General features: G+C 21.4%; 1 protein-coding gene across 1 annotated transcript; it reads right to left on the bottom strand.

Annotated features, from left to right (window-relative positions):
• Window positions 1-3,621: 3,621 nt before the first annotated feature.
• Window positions 3,622-10,906, bottom strand: LOC105364829 (sphingomyelin phosphodiesterase-like). Its single transcript, XM_011502858.1, has 8 exons — window positions 10,726-10,906; window positions 8,934-9,188; window positions 7,712-8,104; window positions 7,055-7,227; window positions 5,691-6,053; window positions 5,000-5,192; window positions 4,376-4,560; window positions 3,622-3,817 (listed from the first exon to the last, which is right to left on the bottom strand). The coding sequence occupies exons 1-8, from the start codon at window positions 10,879-10,881 to the stop codon at window positions 3,679-3,681; spliced, it is 1,857 nt and encodes a 618-aa protein (XP_011501160.1). The 5' UTR covers window positions 10,882-10,906; the 3' UTR covers window positions 3,622-3,678.
• Between the last annotated feature and the right edge of the window lie 10,960 nt (window positions 10,907-21,866).

Below are 21,866 nucleotides of genomic sequence, written 5' to 3'. Positions count from 1 at the left end.
TTAATAATGTACTTTGAACCCATTAAATAAAATTATACTGCAAACTATAATTAAAGTAATTCATTAAAGCAATAAATATAATAATAGTATAGAGAAATTATTAAATAATTCTTACAGATTATTTAATAATTAGTGTTTTTTATATAAATGTGTAACTTAAAATTTACTTCAAAAACAATGATTCATTTGGTCAAGCAAAAAAATTATTTAATTTTAATTTTATTAAATATAAAGAATTGAAACGTTAGCATTAATAGAATTACAGTGTTTTATAATATAAATAAATAATCGGTTTTAACTAAATCTGTTTTTAATTAGATACTCTAATTTTATTAAAATTTTACTTTAAAATTATAACGTTATATATTTATATCCATAGACAACATTTAAAATGTTAAATATTTATATAATCTACTATTAAAGACATAACTATAGTTGGTAAATGTATCAATGCAAGGATGCAAATAGTTTTTGGAGTTTTCACTTTAATTTATGTTATATTTATTGGAATCATTTAGTCCAAGATATCAATATATATTTATATATATAATATATATATATATATATAATAAATATCTTTTACACTTATGCCAATTACATTTCTTGTCATATTTTTATTAAATTTATAGAAGGATATTTTCTGGATTTTCCAAATTTAGTTCATTTAATCGTGAAAAACCTTTTTATGGTATTTACATTAATAACCTATATAGATACTTCAGTCATTTACATTAACATTTTTGAATGTAACTATAATATTCTTAGAAAGTTCCAATCTTACTGTCAGTGTCATTTTAATATAATTCATTTTAAAAATCTAAATTGTAATTGATCTATTATGTTAACAAAAAAAGTAACATTATTTTTTATTGATTTTAAGCAAATGAGTTGATAGAAAATTTACTAAGTAAGCTTAAACTGTTTTACTGCTTTTTCCTAAATTAAAAAATTATTAAAAAATAATTAACATTTTGTATACAATAACTGTATAATTCAGACTACTTTTCAAAAGATTTCTAATAAAAATCTAGAAAAAGAAAGTGTTAAAATTATTATAGCGTATTCTTGTACCATGTATATTTCTATACAAATTATTTTATTTGTTTATTTTATGTTGATTTTATGATATGTGATTTATCTATTTATGTTTATGAATATATGTATAACAACGAATTGATTTGTCGATCTCAAATAATTATTCTTATGATTATATTTACATTTTAAAGTTGTATATGAATACAAATTATTATTATAAATATATTTCGTAAATGTATTAGAAAATTCAAATTTTTTCGAATAGTTATGATTCAAATTTTTTGCTCCAAAATGTCTATTTATTGTCAATAATTGTATTTAGAATTAACTAAAAGACCACTAGATGTTGTGGGGGGAAGATGCGTGGGCAAGTGGAAGGGTTAGTGCATTGATTCAATATTTACCACATCTGTTTTTTATTGCTGTTGGTTCCGTCTATTTTTCAAATACAGGGATGATTATTGTTGATGAATTTTTGTTACTCTGTAGCGCCTGGCACGTAAGATTTGTATGTAGTTTGATGGAGGTTACTGTGAGAAAGAATTGAGAGAAAGAAGTGGTGAGAACTTTACAATCTCTCCCTTTCCTCAGGATAATCTACCATCAAAGGCACGACGTCACGAGGATCAGGAACTTTACAACCCCTACCTCCAACCGAAGTGCACCTTAACGCCACATTCATCAAGAATAATAAAGGCTCATCTATAACCTCGTCAGTAACAATAATCCCTGTATTGGAAAGTAGACAAAATAAACAGTAATACGAAATATATGTGTTAACTATTGAAACAATGCATTAACCCTTCTACTTGTCCACGCATTCTCCCACACACCATCTAGTGGTTTCTCTTAGTTAAATTCTATACATTTAGGTCTTTGGAGCCGGATTAGTGGAAGTAAGTGTAGTGTTCTAGTATTCACACACAAGAAAATGTGTTGTAACAAGAATATTTCAGACAATTACATCACTGTGTTTATTATCCAATGGATACATGGTAACAGCATAATGAATCACTTGATCAACGAGACACTTTAAGTACCACCTTATCAATTTCTTGAACAACTTACAAAAAGGAAAATGTCGAATCATCACATGAAACAAATATATCGTTATATGCATTCATTGATATTATTACAAAAAAAATTATATTTTATGCTTTTTCACATTATAAATTGTATATAAATTGATATTATAGAAAAGTGATATGAACATATTAAATTATAGAATTTTCCAACTTTACAAATCTAATTTATTATACATCAATATTTAAACCACATTGATTAGAATATTTCTTATAATCTAACATTTTATAATAAATAATAGATATTTACAGATAAAATATAAGTTAAATAATTTTGGGTATATAATAAAATAAAATTCGATTTTATATCTGTTTGGGATTGAAGCAGTTTAAGCAGAATTTAAAATTGAGAAAAGTACAATTGTTAAAAAAAACAATTCCGTATTCTCTACTTTTAAGTATGCCTACTCTCCCTACGAAGCCTTATTGATAACCATTACCATCATCGTCACCATCTTCCCATGCTCATTAATGAGCATGGTCGATTTCTCATGCTGATCTTTACAACATCAGCATAAACTCAATACTCAACATCCACAATAAATTCCATAGCATCAACGGCAACCAAGGAAGCACCCTTATCACTGAAATAGAATACTTCTCTCTCTCTCTCTCTCTCTCTTTCTCTCTCTTACTTGAAGCAACTAACAAAACTGCAATATTATTATAATTCATAAACCAGAATAAAACAATATCTTCACTCAAAATACATATTACATAATATTTTCAGCCCTTCCACCTGTGCCTTTTCCTTCTAATCGCTACGGCAAGAGACTAATTCACTAAACTATTGAATTAAGAGTTCGAGCCACAAAACACTCAATTTCGAACAATATCTAATAATAGTCAGTAGATTTAAGAATGTATATTTTGTAATAATATTATAAATGAACTAGTTATTTATTATTAGTTTTGAAATTAGAAAATTTGTTTTGTTAACTATTAAAACTAAACGAATTTATGAAAGAATGAATGAAGTCTGAGTATTGACCGAAAGCTTGCAAATTTAATTTATGAATTATTGTTCATTTTTGTTAAAAAATGATTAATCAAATCATAAAATCAAGAAATTTAAAAATGATAAAAATATATGTAACAAAAATTTAAAAGAATTATTTATGAAAATTTACTATACATATATTGTTTTAAGTGATTTAAAAGTATACGGTGCAATATGTTAATAACAATTGAAAATTTTTAGAATAAATAAAGAATAAATAGAGAATAAATAAAGAATAAAATTTTTTAATATTTGAATAATATTTGAACAATTTTAATTTATTTTATTTTAAAGAAAGTAATGAAAACATTTTTTGTTATTACAAGAATTAATACTCTTAATAACTTAGTACAGTTTATTATTAAATTAATATTCCATTTTATAATTTATATTGAGTAAACGTTAAATTAATTGATTATTCTGATGTAATAATATAACATGGCTTTTAAGAAGTTTGTATAATTTAATACATTTAACTAATTTTTTAATTTAAAATGAATAAAATAAATTAGAAATATATCAATTCTGCCTGTCGTATTCACATGTCTTAGACATTTTATGTTAAGCTTGTATTTTTAAATACAAATCGCGGCAAAGATTCTGCTGATCATAACTTCTGCCGCAACGTAAATTACACAATGATTTTCTTTTACATTCATTATTACATGCTGGTCTTACTGTTGAATTTCTATAATAGTTTCTGCAATTAAACATAGTAGTATCATTTTCGAATTCTATAAATATTTTAATAACTAAAATAATAAATTAAAATAAAATAACTAATAAATAATCGAGCAGGTATAAACATTCAAAATTTACCAAAATTTTTTAGAATCAATAAATATTTGAAAAATATAGTTAAAATTTAATTATTTAATTAATTTGTTCATTTTTCATATAATACTTGTTATTATTATAAATATAAATATCGATTTTAAGATTAAATTATAATAACAAACGATATTACTCTTCATATGTTATTTTCTTAGAGTGCATGAATATTATATAATTTTACTTATAGTGTTACTATTTAATTATAATTTAAATAATGGAATTTAAGACTTATAGTAAAAATTATTTTAAGTTATCTAGACATATGATTTTTATTAATTATATCTTGTATTATTTGTTATTAGTATTATAATTGTGATTTTTTTGTATAAAATTTTAATGTTTGTTTAAGGGCCACTACTTTATAAAATCGAATGGAAGACAAATGCTGTAACATCAGAATTAAAAAAGTCAAGCAACTAATTACCTATGATATTTCTCGAAAAGATCCTTATCTTGAACCATTCTGTTTACAAGATTATCCCAATCTTTTGGTAAAACTGACGTCATCAAATAAGCATCCTTAGCACTATAAGCTTTGTACCATTTTGGATCATCATTTTTGTTTGCTTCATAAAGATTCATTGTCCAAGTTTCATGATCGATGATTAGCTTTATGATAGATAATTAAGCTTGAATTATATTAATCTTTATTAAAAAATATTTTGATATATTCTTAAACGATATATATATATATATATACATATTTTTAATGAATATATTTAAAAATCTGTATATATATATATATATATATATATATTTGAAAAAAATTTGTTTAAAAATAAAATAAAAATAAAATTAAAAAAAAATTAAAATAAAAAATAAAATAATGTTAAAAAATAGATATAATCTTAAAAATATTAATATTATTTTTTCATAGCAATTTTTCATTTTGTCATTTAAATTTGTTGATAATTATTTACAGAAAAATTTATTACAATAATGCATTAATTTTATAAGATCAAACAATTTAAATAATATTATTTTGATATTTATTCTATATAAAATAAAAATGTCAAGGTCGATATTTGTAATTATCTTGTACTCTTACTCTAGTTGTCTCGGAATGATCGCCATCAATATAGTATATACGATAAGCAGGGTTTACGTTTTCCCAGGGTGTAATTGAAGGTGCTATGTATCCAACATTAATTGCTCGTTTGAAATCCTTTGTATCATAAAAGATTTCAAATTCATCATAATGAGTATGCCCATAAAATTGTGCCATTATTGTCCCCTCATATCTATCAATATACAGTTAAATAAATATAAAATATAATTTATATAAATTATAAAGAAAATACATAATAATATGATGTGAATATATTATAACTTTATGATTTTTAAAAATAAAATATTTTTGTGCATAGTAACATTAGAAAATCAAATTATTTTTATAAACTATATTTATTTAATATACTTCTAATACTTTTATTGTAATTTATCAAATATATCATTAAAGAGTTGCTTTTAAAAAAGAATACAAATAGGGTTTATAAATAAAATTCAAACAGTAATTACATATTTTTAAATATAAATTAATAATTCTAAATTCAAATGGACTGTAATGAACCATTATCAAATTCAATTTACTTCTAATTTTTTAATTTTAACTTTAAATAATATTATCTAATATTCAGAATTCATTTAAGTACTTTATGAAAAAAACTAAAGAATAAAAATAAACTGTATTATATAAAAATATATGTTTTATATAGAAAATTATTAAATTGAGAGTTCACCTATTGATAATGTTATAATAATTTTTAGACCAGATTTTTAAACAATCCGGTTGTCCCGGTGGTATATGTCCAATGATGTGCACTTTTTCCCGTTTAGCTTCAGCCATATTGAGTTCGTGAACCAGCCAAGTAAGCTCACCCATTGGATCGGTGCTATTCAGTAAGAGCCAGAAGTTATTTCTACTACAGTAATTACCATTAATCGAGATAATTCTAAACTTAGGTTTAACGAGGACAGAGTAAAATGCACCTCGTCTTATAGTTTCGAAAGTATCAGCTGGTAACCACCGACTCCATTCTTTACTCAGTTGATCATATAACCACGACATACTTTTCCTTGGTGGAGCAAATGCTGGTGCGTAACTAAAATGACAGATTATATAATAAATAAAATTTGTTAATTGCCTTTTGAATTTTATGTAATTTTTTTGTAGTTTTATATTTTTAATAAGCTTCTAGGTCTTATCAAATTTAAATTATTATTTTACATGTATTAGTATATATATTTCATTATATGTTTTAAACTTTATAAATCTATTATTTTAAATATTTTGTAAAATGTTTAATTACAATATAATACAAAATTAATACCAGATATAGTATCATACATACAGAAACATTAAGCTTTTTAGTATTTTTATACAATATGAATAAAACTTAAATTTTAATCAAATTTCAGTAATATTTATAAATATTATGCAAATTATTTTTATATTAATTATTATTTATAAAATTCAAAGAATGTACAAATTTTATATAATAAAAAGTTATTTACAGTGATAAAATAATTGAATAATTGTTTAAAAAAATTAATATTAATAAAATTAAAAAAATGTTATGTTTCCATAGATAATATTTTTAAAAGCTATGATTCAAATTTCAATACAATCAATGTCTCTTAACAAATATATTTTTTGTAATACAAAAAATGTTTCCTCTGTATAATCAGTAATGTATATATTTTTATATCAATTTATATCAATAATTTTTCATTCAACTTATAAAAATTTTCAAATAGTATAGTACAAATGTATTTGTAAATTATAATTTTTTTTTATTTATAGACTCAACACATTTCGCGAAAATATCTACATTAGTAAAGTTAATTTTCATTATTAAAGTATTATTTAATGATATATTTTGCTTTAAACAATTTTCAAATACTTCAACTGTTATTACAATTTTTATTTAGGTAAAAACAATACTTTTATAACATAATGTATTTTATTGAAAGATTGATGCAATATTAATATATGAGTCAAATAATAAATAATTTGTTAAGAATTAACAATCAAATTAAAGAAAAATATCTTACATTCTATTTTAATTTTGATAAAAAAATTTAAAATTATGATATAATATACCTATCGACAGGACAACTCTCATGATTTCCAACAGATGGAAAAATAGGTATACCTTCGAAATAAGTAGCTATTAATTTACAAGTCACCTGAAGGTTTTTGAGATTTTCTTCTTTTGTTTGATTCCATATATCATGTGGAGGAAGATCTCCCGTCCATATAATGTAATCAATATCCTTGTAATTTAAGATTGCTTTATTTCAATTATAGATTAAAACAAATATATTGTAAAGTTTGTAACTTATTCAGTTTTAGCTATATATAAGCATTAGAATATAGTATGAATTTTATATTACTCCTTATATTCATATTAATACTTTTTTAAGAACTTTTTAATTATTCTATCGCAGCTAATATTCATTTAAAAATAAGCATTTGATTATATATAATAAATTAAATTTAATAAATTAATGATAACTTAATACGTTATATTTAATAATTTAATTACATTAATAAATAATTAAGTTAATTTTATTTAAGTATTACCATAGAATAAATACTGAAATATTAATTATAAAAATAAAAATAATAAAAATAATTTTTAACTATTGAAAAAATGAAATGATAGTTTTGATTAATCATTTATATATTATTTTTTATATAATATGTACATATTATTGATATTATAATACATAAAAATAGATAAGATAAGTATTTTACCTTATGTGTAACAGCAATATGTTGGAGTACATTATCCAATAAGCGCCTGGGTGTATCACATTTACGATAGTCACCCCATTTACCAGCGGCAGTTACATGATTTTTAGAGAATCCGTTAGTTGCTCTGCAACATAGAGGTTCATTACAATTTGCATTCGCCCCTTCCTGATAATACGGATCAAAATGAGTGTCGGAAATCTGAAGAACTTTAAGCATCGGTACATTCTCTGATGGCGGTGACTGCGGATGAGTAAGCGATATCGTTGATAGTGGCAGGTTTAACTCCCAATTGTGACGCGCATCATACCCATTTAAACATGAATTATCCAAAACAAAATTACATATTTGTGCTGAAGTCATGTCTGACAGCTTGATGATTTCCACAACATCAACCTGAAAGACATACGATATTTACCACGACAATAGAAAATTTGCTACATATTAATACAATAGTAATAAAAAACTATTTTAATTGTATTTAATTCTAAAATTCGAAGTTTATTTATAAATACTCTATAACATTTTGTTGCTTTATTAATGATTTCTATTAATTAAACTGTAATCAAATTAAAATATCTTATTTTAAGATACTTTAATAGATATTAAAAAAATTAGTTATAGAATTACTCATATAATTAAAAATATTTTCATTTCAATATAAAAAATTAATTTAAATTTTACGTTTATATGAAACTGTTATAGAATAATACAATAATTAAGTCTTTTATAATATATTTACTTCGATTTTGCATCATATAGTTCAAGTCAATTATTTGTTATTTAAACATCTACTATTATTTATAATATGCTTATTAGAATCGTTAATGGTTCTTTTGAGATTTAAAAAGTATTTCAATGAATATAAATATATGAAATTTATATTAAAAAATTAAACCACCTAATTTATTGAAAAATGTATAAAATTATCATTATTCCATTAAGATGTGATAAACAATAATGATCCTTAGTAAATTTGTTACATGAAATATTCCTATCAGATATAAGTATCATAGTAAGGATAATCAATTAATTTTTTTTATTAATTTATATTTTAAGTGAATATTATATTAATTTTTTAATATTTGAATGTTTGTCTCTAATTAGTAGGAATAAAATACTGATATCTACTAATAATAATAATTTAAAATAAAACTTATATTATTTTTAATTCTTTAATAAATAGAAGTTCAATATTAAAAAATATGTAAAAAATAGAACTTACACCAATAAGATTCATTACACCTGTACAAACTCTAGGAGTTTGAATTTGAAGAACGCTGCACTGAGTGTCAATAAAGGAAAGAATTTCTGTATCATTTTTGCCAGTTTTAATCATAAATTTAACCACATGGATTATAAATTTACATGTTAAACATGAAATTTTTGACCGAATGGAACTTTTAATTTCCTCTAATATCTGATGCCCATTGAATATTTTGTTAATCCGCTCAGTTGTATTTCCATTCTTTGTTGTTTTCTACGTATTTATAATTTATATAAAATGAATATAAGATTTTATAAATTCTATAATTTTTCAAATTGATTATCATTTTATGAGATTGATTATTGCATTATACATACTTTATTTATAAATTTACAAAGTTTAAATGTAAAAAATTATATTTTTATTTGGTATAATAAATATTTGTATACAAAAATAAAAAATCTAATTTATATAATATATTAATGTATAGTTAATATTATTATTGGTTTATAAAAAAATTTGATAAGTACAGCTTTTTAGAAATATTAATATTTGTTTACATTAAAATTAAATTTTAAAAAATAATAAAAATAATTAAGAATTAATTATTATAATTTACATTTCTTTCATAATGCATTATTTCATTTCATTAAAATAATTGACTATAGGTTTTACTTTCCACCGATGTAGACCAACATGGATAATAGTATTTACTTTTATTTTTATTCTGAATTAGAATTTAATGTAAATTGCATCTATTGATCAGTTATGCAATATTAAATTACACGAGGGTGTGCTAAGATTCAACAAATTCTACGTGATAGATTCATATAGTTTTTTTTCATTGTAATTTTATTTATTATATTAAACATATGTTTTTATTTACTTAAAACTATTAACATTATTTAATCTTCTAAAAAGAATATTATTAGTGTTAGTTAAAGAGATCTAATACTAAATAAAGCCACTGTTATAAAATTGTGATTATGAATGAATTATGGAGATTTATTTGTTTGGATAAAATAAATATATTGAATACTGACAGTAGTCAGCATTGATTTTAACATTTAATTAAAATGTAAAATACATATTCCATGTATTTACTAAATACATAGATATATTTTGATTATTCTAAAATCATAACCATTAGATTATTCTAAAATCAGATGTTATAACATTCGTGCATGACAAATCATAAGGAGCATTATAAAAACATAAATAAAATCCAAATATAGATGTAAGACATGCTAATTTATATTGTGCTTTAATAATGTGATTCTTTAATACAGGATATATATTTAAATAAATTGCGCGAGTTACTTCAGGTTTGTGATGGTAAGACAAGAAATGTTTCTCGATGTATAAGAGATGTATGACGAATAATGTATCATAATAATGCAAAACACACCGGGTATTAATTCTTTTACTGTGATGCCTAGTTTCTTACGATCTTGAACTACGGGTAGCATTAATATTGCATCTTACTTGAATTGATATTTACTTATCATTTGTATCTATTATAAAGAGCCACTTGGGTTATAAACTTTGCTATAATTATGGTGGCACATCTCTTTATGAGCTTATTCATTTTTTTTTTATATGCAGATATTTTTTATAAATTTTCAATAATATCACAAAATCGATTATTTTACACGATTTGTATACTATTTATTGTTATTACAAATAAAATAAAGGATAAACTACAAAAAAACATAAATTACAAAAAAACAAAGGATAAAAGTAAAAAAAAAATAAAAACACAAAGTTTAATGTGATAAGACAAATTTATGACTAGAAGCAAACTACGTACCCTGGTTAACCATTTGTAATCAAATACATCAGCGAATGGACCCAAAATATTTGAAGATGTATTTCGGACTGAATTATTAACATTGTTTTTTAATTCTACAATATTGTTTGTCATTTCTGTTAGTCCATTGTTAATTAAATTAATTGGATCTTTCATTCCTATGTAATAGTTGGAATTTCAATCATCAATAATTTTAAAAAGGTATTTAAACATTATATAAATAAATAGATTATTAATTTTGAATCAAATAATATTTATGAATTATCATATTTTAATATTTGCACAATAAGATAATAAATAAATATCTGTAAAGAAAATTATAAAATATGTTATAATTTACTGCATTATATCAAATATAAATATTATCAAATTCAATACAAATATTTTTATGCATTTATATTCAGCAAATACATTATTCCACATACATTAACTATGAATACATTATACAAGTCATTTTATAATATTTCTACTTTATCAGTTTAGAATTTTTTAATTAAATAAATTTAATTAAAATAAAATTTTTATTAAATTTCTTTCAATTCGTAAATAAATATTACTGATATAAAATAGCATGACATTTTCATTGAATTCATTTATTTAAAAATTTTTTAGTAATAACTATGTAATATTTTCGTAAAAACTAAATATTAAAATATTGTTTCAATTAAATAAAATTTATAAGAATATAATTTCCAACAAAAACTGTACCACTCGATATAAATTAATTGATGGAATATTTAAAAAATACATATATACATATAGATTACTATTTTAGTGTTTTTTCATAATACTAAATTACAAGAATTATATTATAAAGAACTTCAATAGTAATAAATCCACTTACCTACAATACCATGTCCTGAAATTGAAATGTAAAAGACGAAAAGATGAATATTATATAATATCCATTGATTCGACATAACTGTCTCTTATATGTTATGTAAAATCTATAAAAAATGTATACAAATTATTACTACAATTATTTACGTGAACATTTAATATGACGAGATAAGAGTTTAGTGCTCTTTTTTATTTTAAAACTTTAAATGATTTATGTTTAAATAGAATTAATATGAGGTAATCAATAATCAAACGAATCATAATTATATAATTAATATTGCTACATCTACAATATTGTTTATTACTGAGTATAATTATGAACATAATTTATAATTGATTTTATAACAAATTCATGTTTTTTTATTATTTAGAAACTTCTTTTAAATTGTTTTAAATAATAGATAAAATATCTGTATAAATAGCAAATAATGAATATAATTCCCCAAAATGCCTCAAAAATTAGTATTAATAAATATTTATTAATACTGTTATATTGTTATATTCAAATATTATTTTCCACTTTATTACACGAATATAGGTTCAATGTTCTTCCTTCTTTTATTTCAAAACACACAAATTGATTAGCACCCATTATGTATATATTTTGTTTCTTATAAACACATAACAATGCTTCGTTAAAGTGTCATGTAGTTTTTCAATTATAAACCTTATTCTATAATTATTTTTATTATTTAATAATAGTTTTCTGTTCCTTCTTCGGTTTACAATGGTGTTATTCAAACTTTAGCTTACATTTTTTCATTAAATCGTTTCATAAATAGGTATATAATTCACTTTTTTTCTTCTGCACGCTTATCTACATATTGTTCAAGTTTTTATCTATAAATATATTTAAATTTATTTATTTGTTTTTTTATTTTTAATTTAATTAATGCCTTGACTAAGCTGTTCATTCAAAATTCTAAGCACACATAATTATATTAAATGAAAACAACATAAATTTAAAAACATCGAAAATCCAATCTATTTAAAATTTTTTTTTAATATTTATATTGCCTTCTAAATAAAAATACTTTTTTACGAGATCTATTAAACATGGACACTAACATGTTATTTTTAATTCAACTTTAATTAAGAAAAATAAGACTTTAACGGACATGAAAAATTGATTACTTAAAAATAAAAGAAACTGTTATATACTAAATTTATATTGTATAGAAAATGATTCATCTATTTTAAATACATAATTGTATCTTACAATTTTGGATTGCTAAAAAAAAATAGAATATATCTTTTGCAAGTTATTAAACCTATTATAATTAATCTATTATGTTATATAAAATTTTCCATTAATCGAATCAGATATGATTTTTCATCATACCGATAACAGTATTATCGCATTTTTAATCCTGGAATATTGTAAAATAAATTTCAGCGACATCTTTAATATATATTAATAACAAGAGTGTAAATTAATTTAATTATATGAAAATTCTTTTGTTTTTCTGATTCCATTTGTAATATAATGTAAGGAAATATCAATAAATAGAAATTTGAAATTTTCATTTAATAATTTTTTTATTAAGAAAATGAACTATGATTTTATTGTAACCTGATTTAAAAGTAAATAGAATAAAATTAATAATATAGAAAATTAATAGTGATGAATACTATGCGACTTAAACGATTAATGCTAATTAAGACTAAATAATTCTGAATAATCATTTCTCTAAAGGATTTGATTATACAAGATTAGAGAAGATTTTTGCGGCTATAGTTAAAAGAATATGCAAAGTTCGAAGAAATCATGGGAAAACAATTTCAAATTAGTGTTTTAATTATATTATTGAAAAATACATAAAGTTTTTATAAATGATTTTCATGAAAAAAAAAAGTCTTATTAAGATAAAGTCGGTGCTAATTATGATATAAAACTTCCTAAAAATGTTTGGGCGGATGCATACTACAAATATACATAACGTTTTAATCAATATTTTTTAGAATTAATTTAATTTAATAATTGATTTTTATAAAGTATTATAATAATCCGAAATTATTATATTTATATTATTTTTATTGAATTAATTTATAAATAAATTAAATTAAAAACTTTTAAATTATAATATATTTTTATTTAATATCAATGCAAGTTTCCTATAAATAAAAAAAAAATTATATATAAAAATTACATTCAGATTATTATTATATCCTATAAAAAAATTATTGATTTTATGTGGATTTTGACTAAAAATTTTAATAAATAAATACTGTATACCTAAGATTTATTATTAAAACAATATTGTTTTAATAGATTAATACAAAGTATAATATATATACATGCGCGCGCGCGCGCATGTATGTATGTATGTGTGTGTGTGTGTGTGTGTGTAAATATTCTTTTAAATATAAATCAACGAATAAATATATGTACATAAGTCATGGAATATAGAAATATATTCTGTGGACTTTTTTAATTTACGAAATTAATATGATAAAATTAAAATAAAATCAAATCTGAAAAAAAGATTCTAATTTAAATTTGATTGTGAAATACCTTACAAAAAATTATAAATCCTCTAATTTATAAACAATGTATTATATACGAAAACGTATACTATTTATGATTGTATTGTATAGTGTATTTCCCATTATTACAAGATTTAACTTGTAATTGAACAGTTTCTTTAATGTCTAAAAAAACTTTCTGGAAAATAAATGGTTAAAAATTATTTTTACAAAAGAAAACAAAATAAATATATTCTACTTAAAAAGATAAAATTAAATAATAATATAATATTAACAATACAAAAAGTTTGATGCATCACCTACAATGTACAGAAGTTATACATTTCTTGTAAGAAGCCCACTAGATTCATAAAGTATAATACATAAATTATCAATGTGTAATATTATCAATATAGAATTAATAGAACTTAAGCTTAATTATATCAAAATCCACATCTAAAAAATAAGATAAAATGTATTAGTTACGTATAAAATATTAAAGAACTGAAAATATTTATTTTAATCATACATTTTATCAATATGAAGAAATCGGAATATTATTCATTCATTTATTTTATTAAATTTAATTAAAACTCACTTTTTTTAAATGATTTCAATCATTTATTTTGTATTAATTACTTACTATCCACTGATTTACTTGCATTTTGTTTCTTACAATTAAGCAATAAATATAATAAGTTATTACATATATTAAAATAAATGATTTATTGAAAAGAAGATCCAAATAATCCATAAAACAAAAAAAATGTCTCTGTGTAATTCAATTGCTATGTTTTACTACCATTACCTACTGTGATAAGACATTATCACACAGTAATATTACCTCTTACAGAATTGATATTACATTTTTTTTATTAAATTAAAATTTAAATAATTCAATTTCTATCAATAATATTCGACAGTGATAATTTTTTAAATAAAATTTAAGAGTTTCTAAAGTGCCCTCTGCTTATATATCGCATATATACACAATATGCAAATTATATAGAACTAAACAAAAAATAATTTTATTAGTCGATAATTTAACTTGCTAATTTTATGTACGAATCATAAAAGGAAAAGTTTAACTAGAAATTAACGACACATACCATATACGAAAACATTTATTTAAATATCTAGAATGGAGATATAACATTTTTTGATTTTTATAAATAATTTATAAATAAATAACAATTTTATAAATTTTATGAAATGCAAATAATTTGAATTTATTTATGATTAAATAGAATTCAATAATATTTTTAATATTGGAATAAATCCAACAAATAAGAACAATTTATTTAGGACAATAACACTGTATTATTATACTGTATTACTATATTCTAAGTATAATCAGAAATATTGTAACTGTATATATATATATATATATATAACTGCGATTACATTCCAATTAAAACATTGAGAATCAATAACTTAAGACCTTGAATACACGTGTCATAAATTAATATATCTACGTTCCCTAAATTTAGGTAACCTTCGAAGAAGATATAATAAAAATTTGTTTTTTATTAATATCATTAATTGAAACATCCATTTTCGTGGTTGAATTGAAATTGAAAAAAACCAAATTGAAACATACATTGGTCATGTATGCACTATAAGCATGTATTGATTTGTTCCATTATCGTTATTAAATTTATTATATTATAATAGTATAATATAATAAATATATAATATAATTATATTTATTATCCACGTAAAATATATATTTTCTTTAACTAGGCAAAAATTATATTTAAATATTTATTTTTTCTTCGTAAATCATTTGTACTATAATTTTTAATTCAAATGTATACATATATTTCCATTCAATTAAACAAGTGACTTAAATTTGAAGTTTAATGTGCAGTTCAGTTTATAATTACCCTTATGTCTTTATAGTTAACTTTATAGCTAAACTTTTTGACACTAAACTATAAAAATATTAAAATGTTTATGATTAATCGGTAAAATTCGATAAAAAAATATTTTTTCATATTGCAAACATATAATTTAAAAACTGAATATCTACTACATAAAGTATAAATTATGAAGTAATAAAATTCTCATGTAAATGTGTAAATAAAATATAATAATTTATTTATTATTTGCAATAAACCATTTCTAATTGTTAATATTCCTATGCAGGATAATATGTTAAGAATTTAAATTATAAATAAAACTAATAAATAAATTTAAGTAATATATAAAAATAAGTTTTATTAAATGATTTGAGAAATAAAACTATCTCTTATTAATATTAATGTAGTATTAATTTTTATTTTTTAAATACTGAATATATATTAACTATATATATATATATTAATAATATCTATAAAGACTGAATTGCATAAATAATAAATTATTTATTTCTAAAAAAATGTTTGCACGCTTGTTTTTTTTATCTTGTCAAATATATCAAAAATACATATTATATATTGTTAAATGCATTAGTAATATTTATTAGATAAAATATAAGAAATAATAAAAATGTATTATTTGCAATATATATCACCAACTATATATGTTTAAATTCAATAGATGGTACGAACAAATTTATAATTAGTTCTTCCTCATTGATTGCTGTAACAAAATTAAACGTCATTTTAATACTATAAACAAAGGCAAGATTCTCTGTTACGTTTTAGTTTTCATTAATGGCAAATTACAATTTTTTTTATTAAAAATTTAATTTTGAAGGTTTCATCAAATACGAATTAAAATCATTATATTATTAATTATCATCAATTTATTAAATATATTTTAAATATATTTTATATATCCTGTATATTTATTTTATATTATTAAGCTAAATATATGGTATTTTTCATATTTCATAAATTGTATTAATAGCTATAATTTTTTAGTTAAATTTATTTTATTGATTATTAAGCATAAAATTGTTAAACCAGTTAAAAATATGATTTAACTAATAAAAATAAAAAATACTTAAATGAATAGTAAACAGTCTATCGTTTGTCAATGGTATCGTTTTTACAATATTTAATATACATTCAAATCCATTGCAATTGTATATCACAATAATTGTGTTTATTACATGTTTATTACTGTATGTATTATGTATTATATAATCAATAAATATCGAAAGTATGAAAATGGTTTTACTTTACTATGTGGTTTCACTGCGTAGAAGCCAAGCACTTCGTAATTTGAGCCACTACCGTTAGTGATTTAAGCAGTTAGTCTGACTTCAATGACTGATAATCCCTTCTTCACACAAAACATTATCTCACAAGAAAATATTACTAGTGCTATAATTTTACCAGCCATTAACCGCATACCGATTATGGATAGCTTATCACATATTATTACTAAAAAAAATTTCTTTACAGCTCATTATCCAAATATATGTTATATAATTAAATAAAACAAAAATTTTAGTTTGTATAATAATTACATAAATAAAATGTTTAAAAAACTAATAAAAATGACAATTAATATAATAAAAATATTGGCATCATAACACTACTTTAAGAAATATAAAATTTAGTTCGAATTTTAAAAAATGACGAATAAAAATAATTCCATATAAAAAATGTAATATAATTTAACATGATAGTTTATTAATCTAATAATCAATTGCTATTTAATTTGGATGTATTTTACGATTGATATTAATTATTTTAATAAACGACAATTATAATAACTTACGTGTGTAACTTTTACTATGCCTATTTTATATAAGCTATACAATATTGTTTATAAAATTAGTATAATTTTACTACATTAGTAATTTAATTAGTAAATTAATTAGTATATTTATATACTTGAACAATAATTTAAGTTTATCAATAAATATCATAAATATCAGTTAATGTTAATATACAATACCATTGATATATATTATAGATATTTAAAATTTAAAGTTACAATAATAAAGTGAATTAAAATAGAATAATACTTACAAAATTGCTTTTATTTTACTTATTAATTGTGAATTATTTGATCAAATTTATTAAAATATTTATTATATATAGCAATATATGATCATTAAATAAATGAATACGATTTTTAGAATTTCAAAATGTAGAATTCAAAAAAATTAAGTATTTGCAGAATAAATAATTAAATACAATTATTACTTAAATGTTTAATTATATTGCAATAAATATTTATTTATAATTTTATTTAGGTTAAAAAAAAAAGATATGAATGTCCATTTGTATTGCAGCTAATCTTAAATTTTAGAGTTAAAATAAAAATTTATATAATTTTTATTATTTTCATGTTATAAATAATAAATACAAATATTTTATTAATAAAGTAAGCTATACGTAGATATAACTAAATAATTTTTATACTTTTGAAAGTTTTTAAATATTTCGACTTAAAATAACATTATTATCATATCATAACTTGTTTTATACTGAAGTTCTTCTTTTCGACATAAAAGCCTTTTAGAAACATTATTTCCATCCTTTTTTCAGTTCAAATCTTTTGATTATATAGCAATTTAATTAAAAGTAAATAATAATTATTATAGTATTAAAAATATAAATAATAAGGTTAATGAATATTTGGTATATATTTAAAACTTAGAGAACATTTTCTTAACGACATTCATTTACTATTCAGGTTACATCAAAAACATTTTTTTATTTCAAATTTAAAAGATATATTTAATAATTTAATAATTATTGGTACATGTTAATATGTATATTTTAATGAAATATTACAAAAAAATAAATGTTTAGTGATATGTCAATAAATTGTAGTGTTCAAAAGTTTGTGTATTTGATCCGGTTCGAAGGATCAAATGTATTTAATTTTCTGGCTCGAACTACCAAGTTCAATAGTTTAGTTTATTTGTCGCCCGCCTTAGGACATCGTTTATTTTATTTTATTGACAATTACACTATTGTTGTTCTGTATTCACTCTTATCAAAATAATGTAGTTGCTCCTTGGTGATGGTGACGATGTCGTTTATATATTCCTTAAAGGGGAATATGACTTGGGTTGAGGTCTATGCTAATGTTGTAAAGCTTAGCAAGAAGAGCTGACCATACTCATAAAGGGGAGTATGGGAATTGTGGCCTGTGCTGACGTTGCAAGCAGGGAGAATCGACCATACTAGTGGTAGTTATTCTCAATAAAGACTGCTGGTATACCTTCATGTGAAGGAGGGTCTGATACCATGTTTCGTGTAATCAACTATTTCCTAGTGCAGTCAGCCCTTGACTGATTATTAACCTTTGCGCAATGGAGAATTGAACGTGTGTTCTATGTAATGGCTGCACTAACAGGGCGTGTGTTGCGTGACTCTCTCTGCTGTAGACTCCGTTTAATGGCATGGCTAGGGCGAGTATCTGACTCGAACGAATAACTGATCACGTGTCTTGATACGCGCTTCCTTAAATATCCACGCGGCAGCTAAGTTAGCTGGCAACAATGCTTAACTGTTGCTGTGCGGAGACTAGACAGACTTGCAGAATGTTCGAGAATCAAGCTTTAGACTCGTCGAGAATGCTGCTTGTCAAATGTAAACATTCGAGGGCTACAAGGCTTGGTAAATTTCGGAGAACAGAAGGCCTCGAAAAAATGCTCCAAATCGGAACACATGGATATTAAAAATTATTTTGTATTTCTATATCATCCATTTTAATTTTTATAAAAACTAAAAAATATTATTACATATTTTTACTTTACATATTATTACATAATTTTTAAATAGGTAATAACATAAAATATCAAAAATTATTTAAATATTAAAAGCTATTTATAATTTGTTAATAAATATTAAAAAATGTCTTATTAGTATCTAACTTTTTATATACTTTTTATTTATATATATATATTTATTTTTATATCTTACCAATTGAAAATATATGTAAATATTTGTGTAATACCATATTAAACAAAAGTAAATATAAAAAATATAGAATTAATATAATCCATACTTTTTCTAGATTTCTTCTATAATATAAATTCAAACATAACTTGCATCTTACAAAAACTAAGAATTTCTTAATTAAATAACTTATATCAATGTCTAACAAAATATGTTTGAATCTTATCAATATTTTAATTTATCAAATAAAATATTTTATCTTTAATATTTTAAATATTTGTATAGATATGATCTATATTTCATTGTTGAATTATAATTATTAAAAATTATTTAAAAAATATAATACAAGAACATTAGAAGAGAATTTTCTTAGTTCATAAACATTAAGAAATGAACTTTTTATTCATAACTTTATATGATATTAATATTAATTATTTCTCTTAAGAATTGATAAGTATAAATATCGCAAACCAAATTATATTAAAAGTTTTCTGTGTGCATTGATAATACAATATAAAACGTACAAAATAGTTTGGAAAAACAAATTTAATAAAATAAAATTAATTGAAATATTTTTATCGTTTTATTTTATAACTTTAAATAATAATAAAGGCATATATATTAAATTTGCATTATAAATAATTAATTTATAAATTTAATAGATAGTAATTCTTTTTGTCAGATTATGTATAAAATCCTAATAAAATTAACAACAAATATTTTATAAGCTTGTTAAAAACTGTTTCGAATTTAAAGTTGAAATTAATTATATTGTTAAAAATATTTATTATAAAATGGATGCCAATTATAGCAGCTATATTTAAAAAATCTGTAATGTGAGCGTGGATATTATATTCTTTATTGAATTTAAAAATATTTTTTAAAAATAATAAATAATAGTCTTTAAGTATAATTTTTTATATATTACCATTGATTATATTAATTTATATAATATCATTTATAATTAGAAAATCGTATCTAAATTAATATATTTTCTTAATCAAAATAACAATTAATATATATATATATATTAATTATATAACTTAATAAAAAATTTAATTAAGAATATAAATATTTTAAATTTGCAATGAAATAAAATTGGTTATTATGATCTAGAAATTGAACAAAGTTAAACAAAAATAAAAGAAGTTGTTTATTTAATACCGTATATGTTACGTATATGTACAAAATTGTATTAAATTCGAATAATTACTTAATCTATATTGTTCAATTTTAAAGGTTTAGTTTATGGCTCGAACTACCAATTCAATAGTTCAGTGGATTAGTCTCTCGGCAGGATAACTTCAAAGGAAACAATAACAGACAAGGCTGAAAAATATCGTGTATTTAGTAAAACAATGTTTATTAATGTAAATAATTATAACAATATTGCACTGTTGTGTAGAGAGATAATTCTATCGAAGTAATGAGGGTGTGTTCTTGTACTCTTGATTATTGTAGATTCTATGATATGACTGAGTATCTTGAGTTGAGGTAATGCTGATGTTGTAAATATCAGCTAGTGTATTCAGTCAATCATGCTTGTGATGTAGCATGAGAAGATGGTAGTTGAATCAAGTATGTTTGATGTATGAATAACTATACTTGATATGGTGTAAGATGTTTAATGGAATTTGTTAAGTAATAAATTGTGTCTTTAATTATGTAAGGGAACGGTAGAAGAGCTAGTCACACAGAAGTATCATTAATTATAAACCTTAGAAATGTTCAGGATTTCTGGAAAATGTCCTTACTGTTTGTTTAAAAATAGTGTACTGGGTGAGGAGAGCCAAGTAACTAAGATTAGATGTGAGCTCCTGATGTTGATAGGAGGATTGCAGGCTAGTGGACAAGATAGTACATGTATTCAATAAAGAGCAGTTTTGTTATTTAGTTTGTTTTATTTATGATTGCACTAGTTGAATTATAATTAGTATTATTTTTATAATTGATTTTTTTTTACTTTTCTTGAATTGTATGTTTATTGCCACTGAGCTATCACGTAAGTCGCATACACAGGAAGAA

The sequence above is a fragment of the Ceratosolen solmsi genome, unplaced genomic scaffold, assembly GCF_000503995.2.
Source record: "Ceratosolen solmsi marchali unplaced genomic scaffold, CerSol_1.0 scaffold15, whole genome shotgun sequence".
Classification (NCBI taxonomy): Eukaryota; Metazoa; Arthropoda; class Insecta; order Hymenoptera; family Agaonidae; genus Ceratosolen; species Ceratosolen solmsi.
Note: the sequence above shows the minus strand (reverse complement) of the source record. Positions and strands in the feature narration are given on the sequence as shown.

Coding starts and splice junctions, on each gene's coding strand:
- LOC105364829 (XM_011502858.1), bottom strand. CDS start 10,881: ATGAAAGATCCAATTAATTTAATTAACAATGGACTAACAGAAATGACA. Junction 8,105..8,933: donor GTGTAATGAATCTTATTGGT/GTAAGTTCTATT, acceptor TATGTCTTTCAG/GTTGATGTTGTGGAAATCAT. Junction 4,561..4,999: donor ATCATTCCGAGACAACTAGA/GTAAGAGTACAA, acceptor TCTATCATAAAG/CTAATCATCGATCATGAAAC.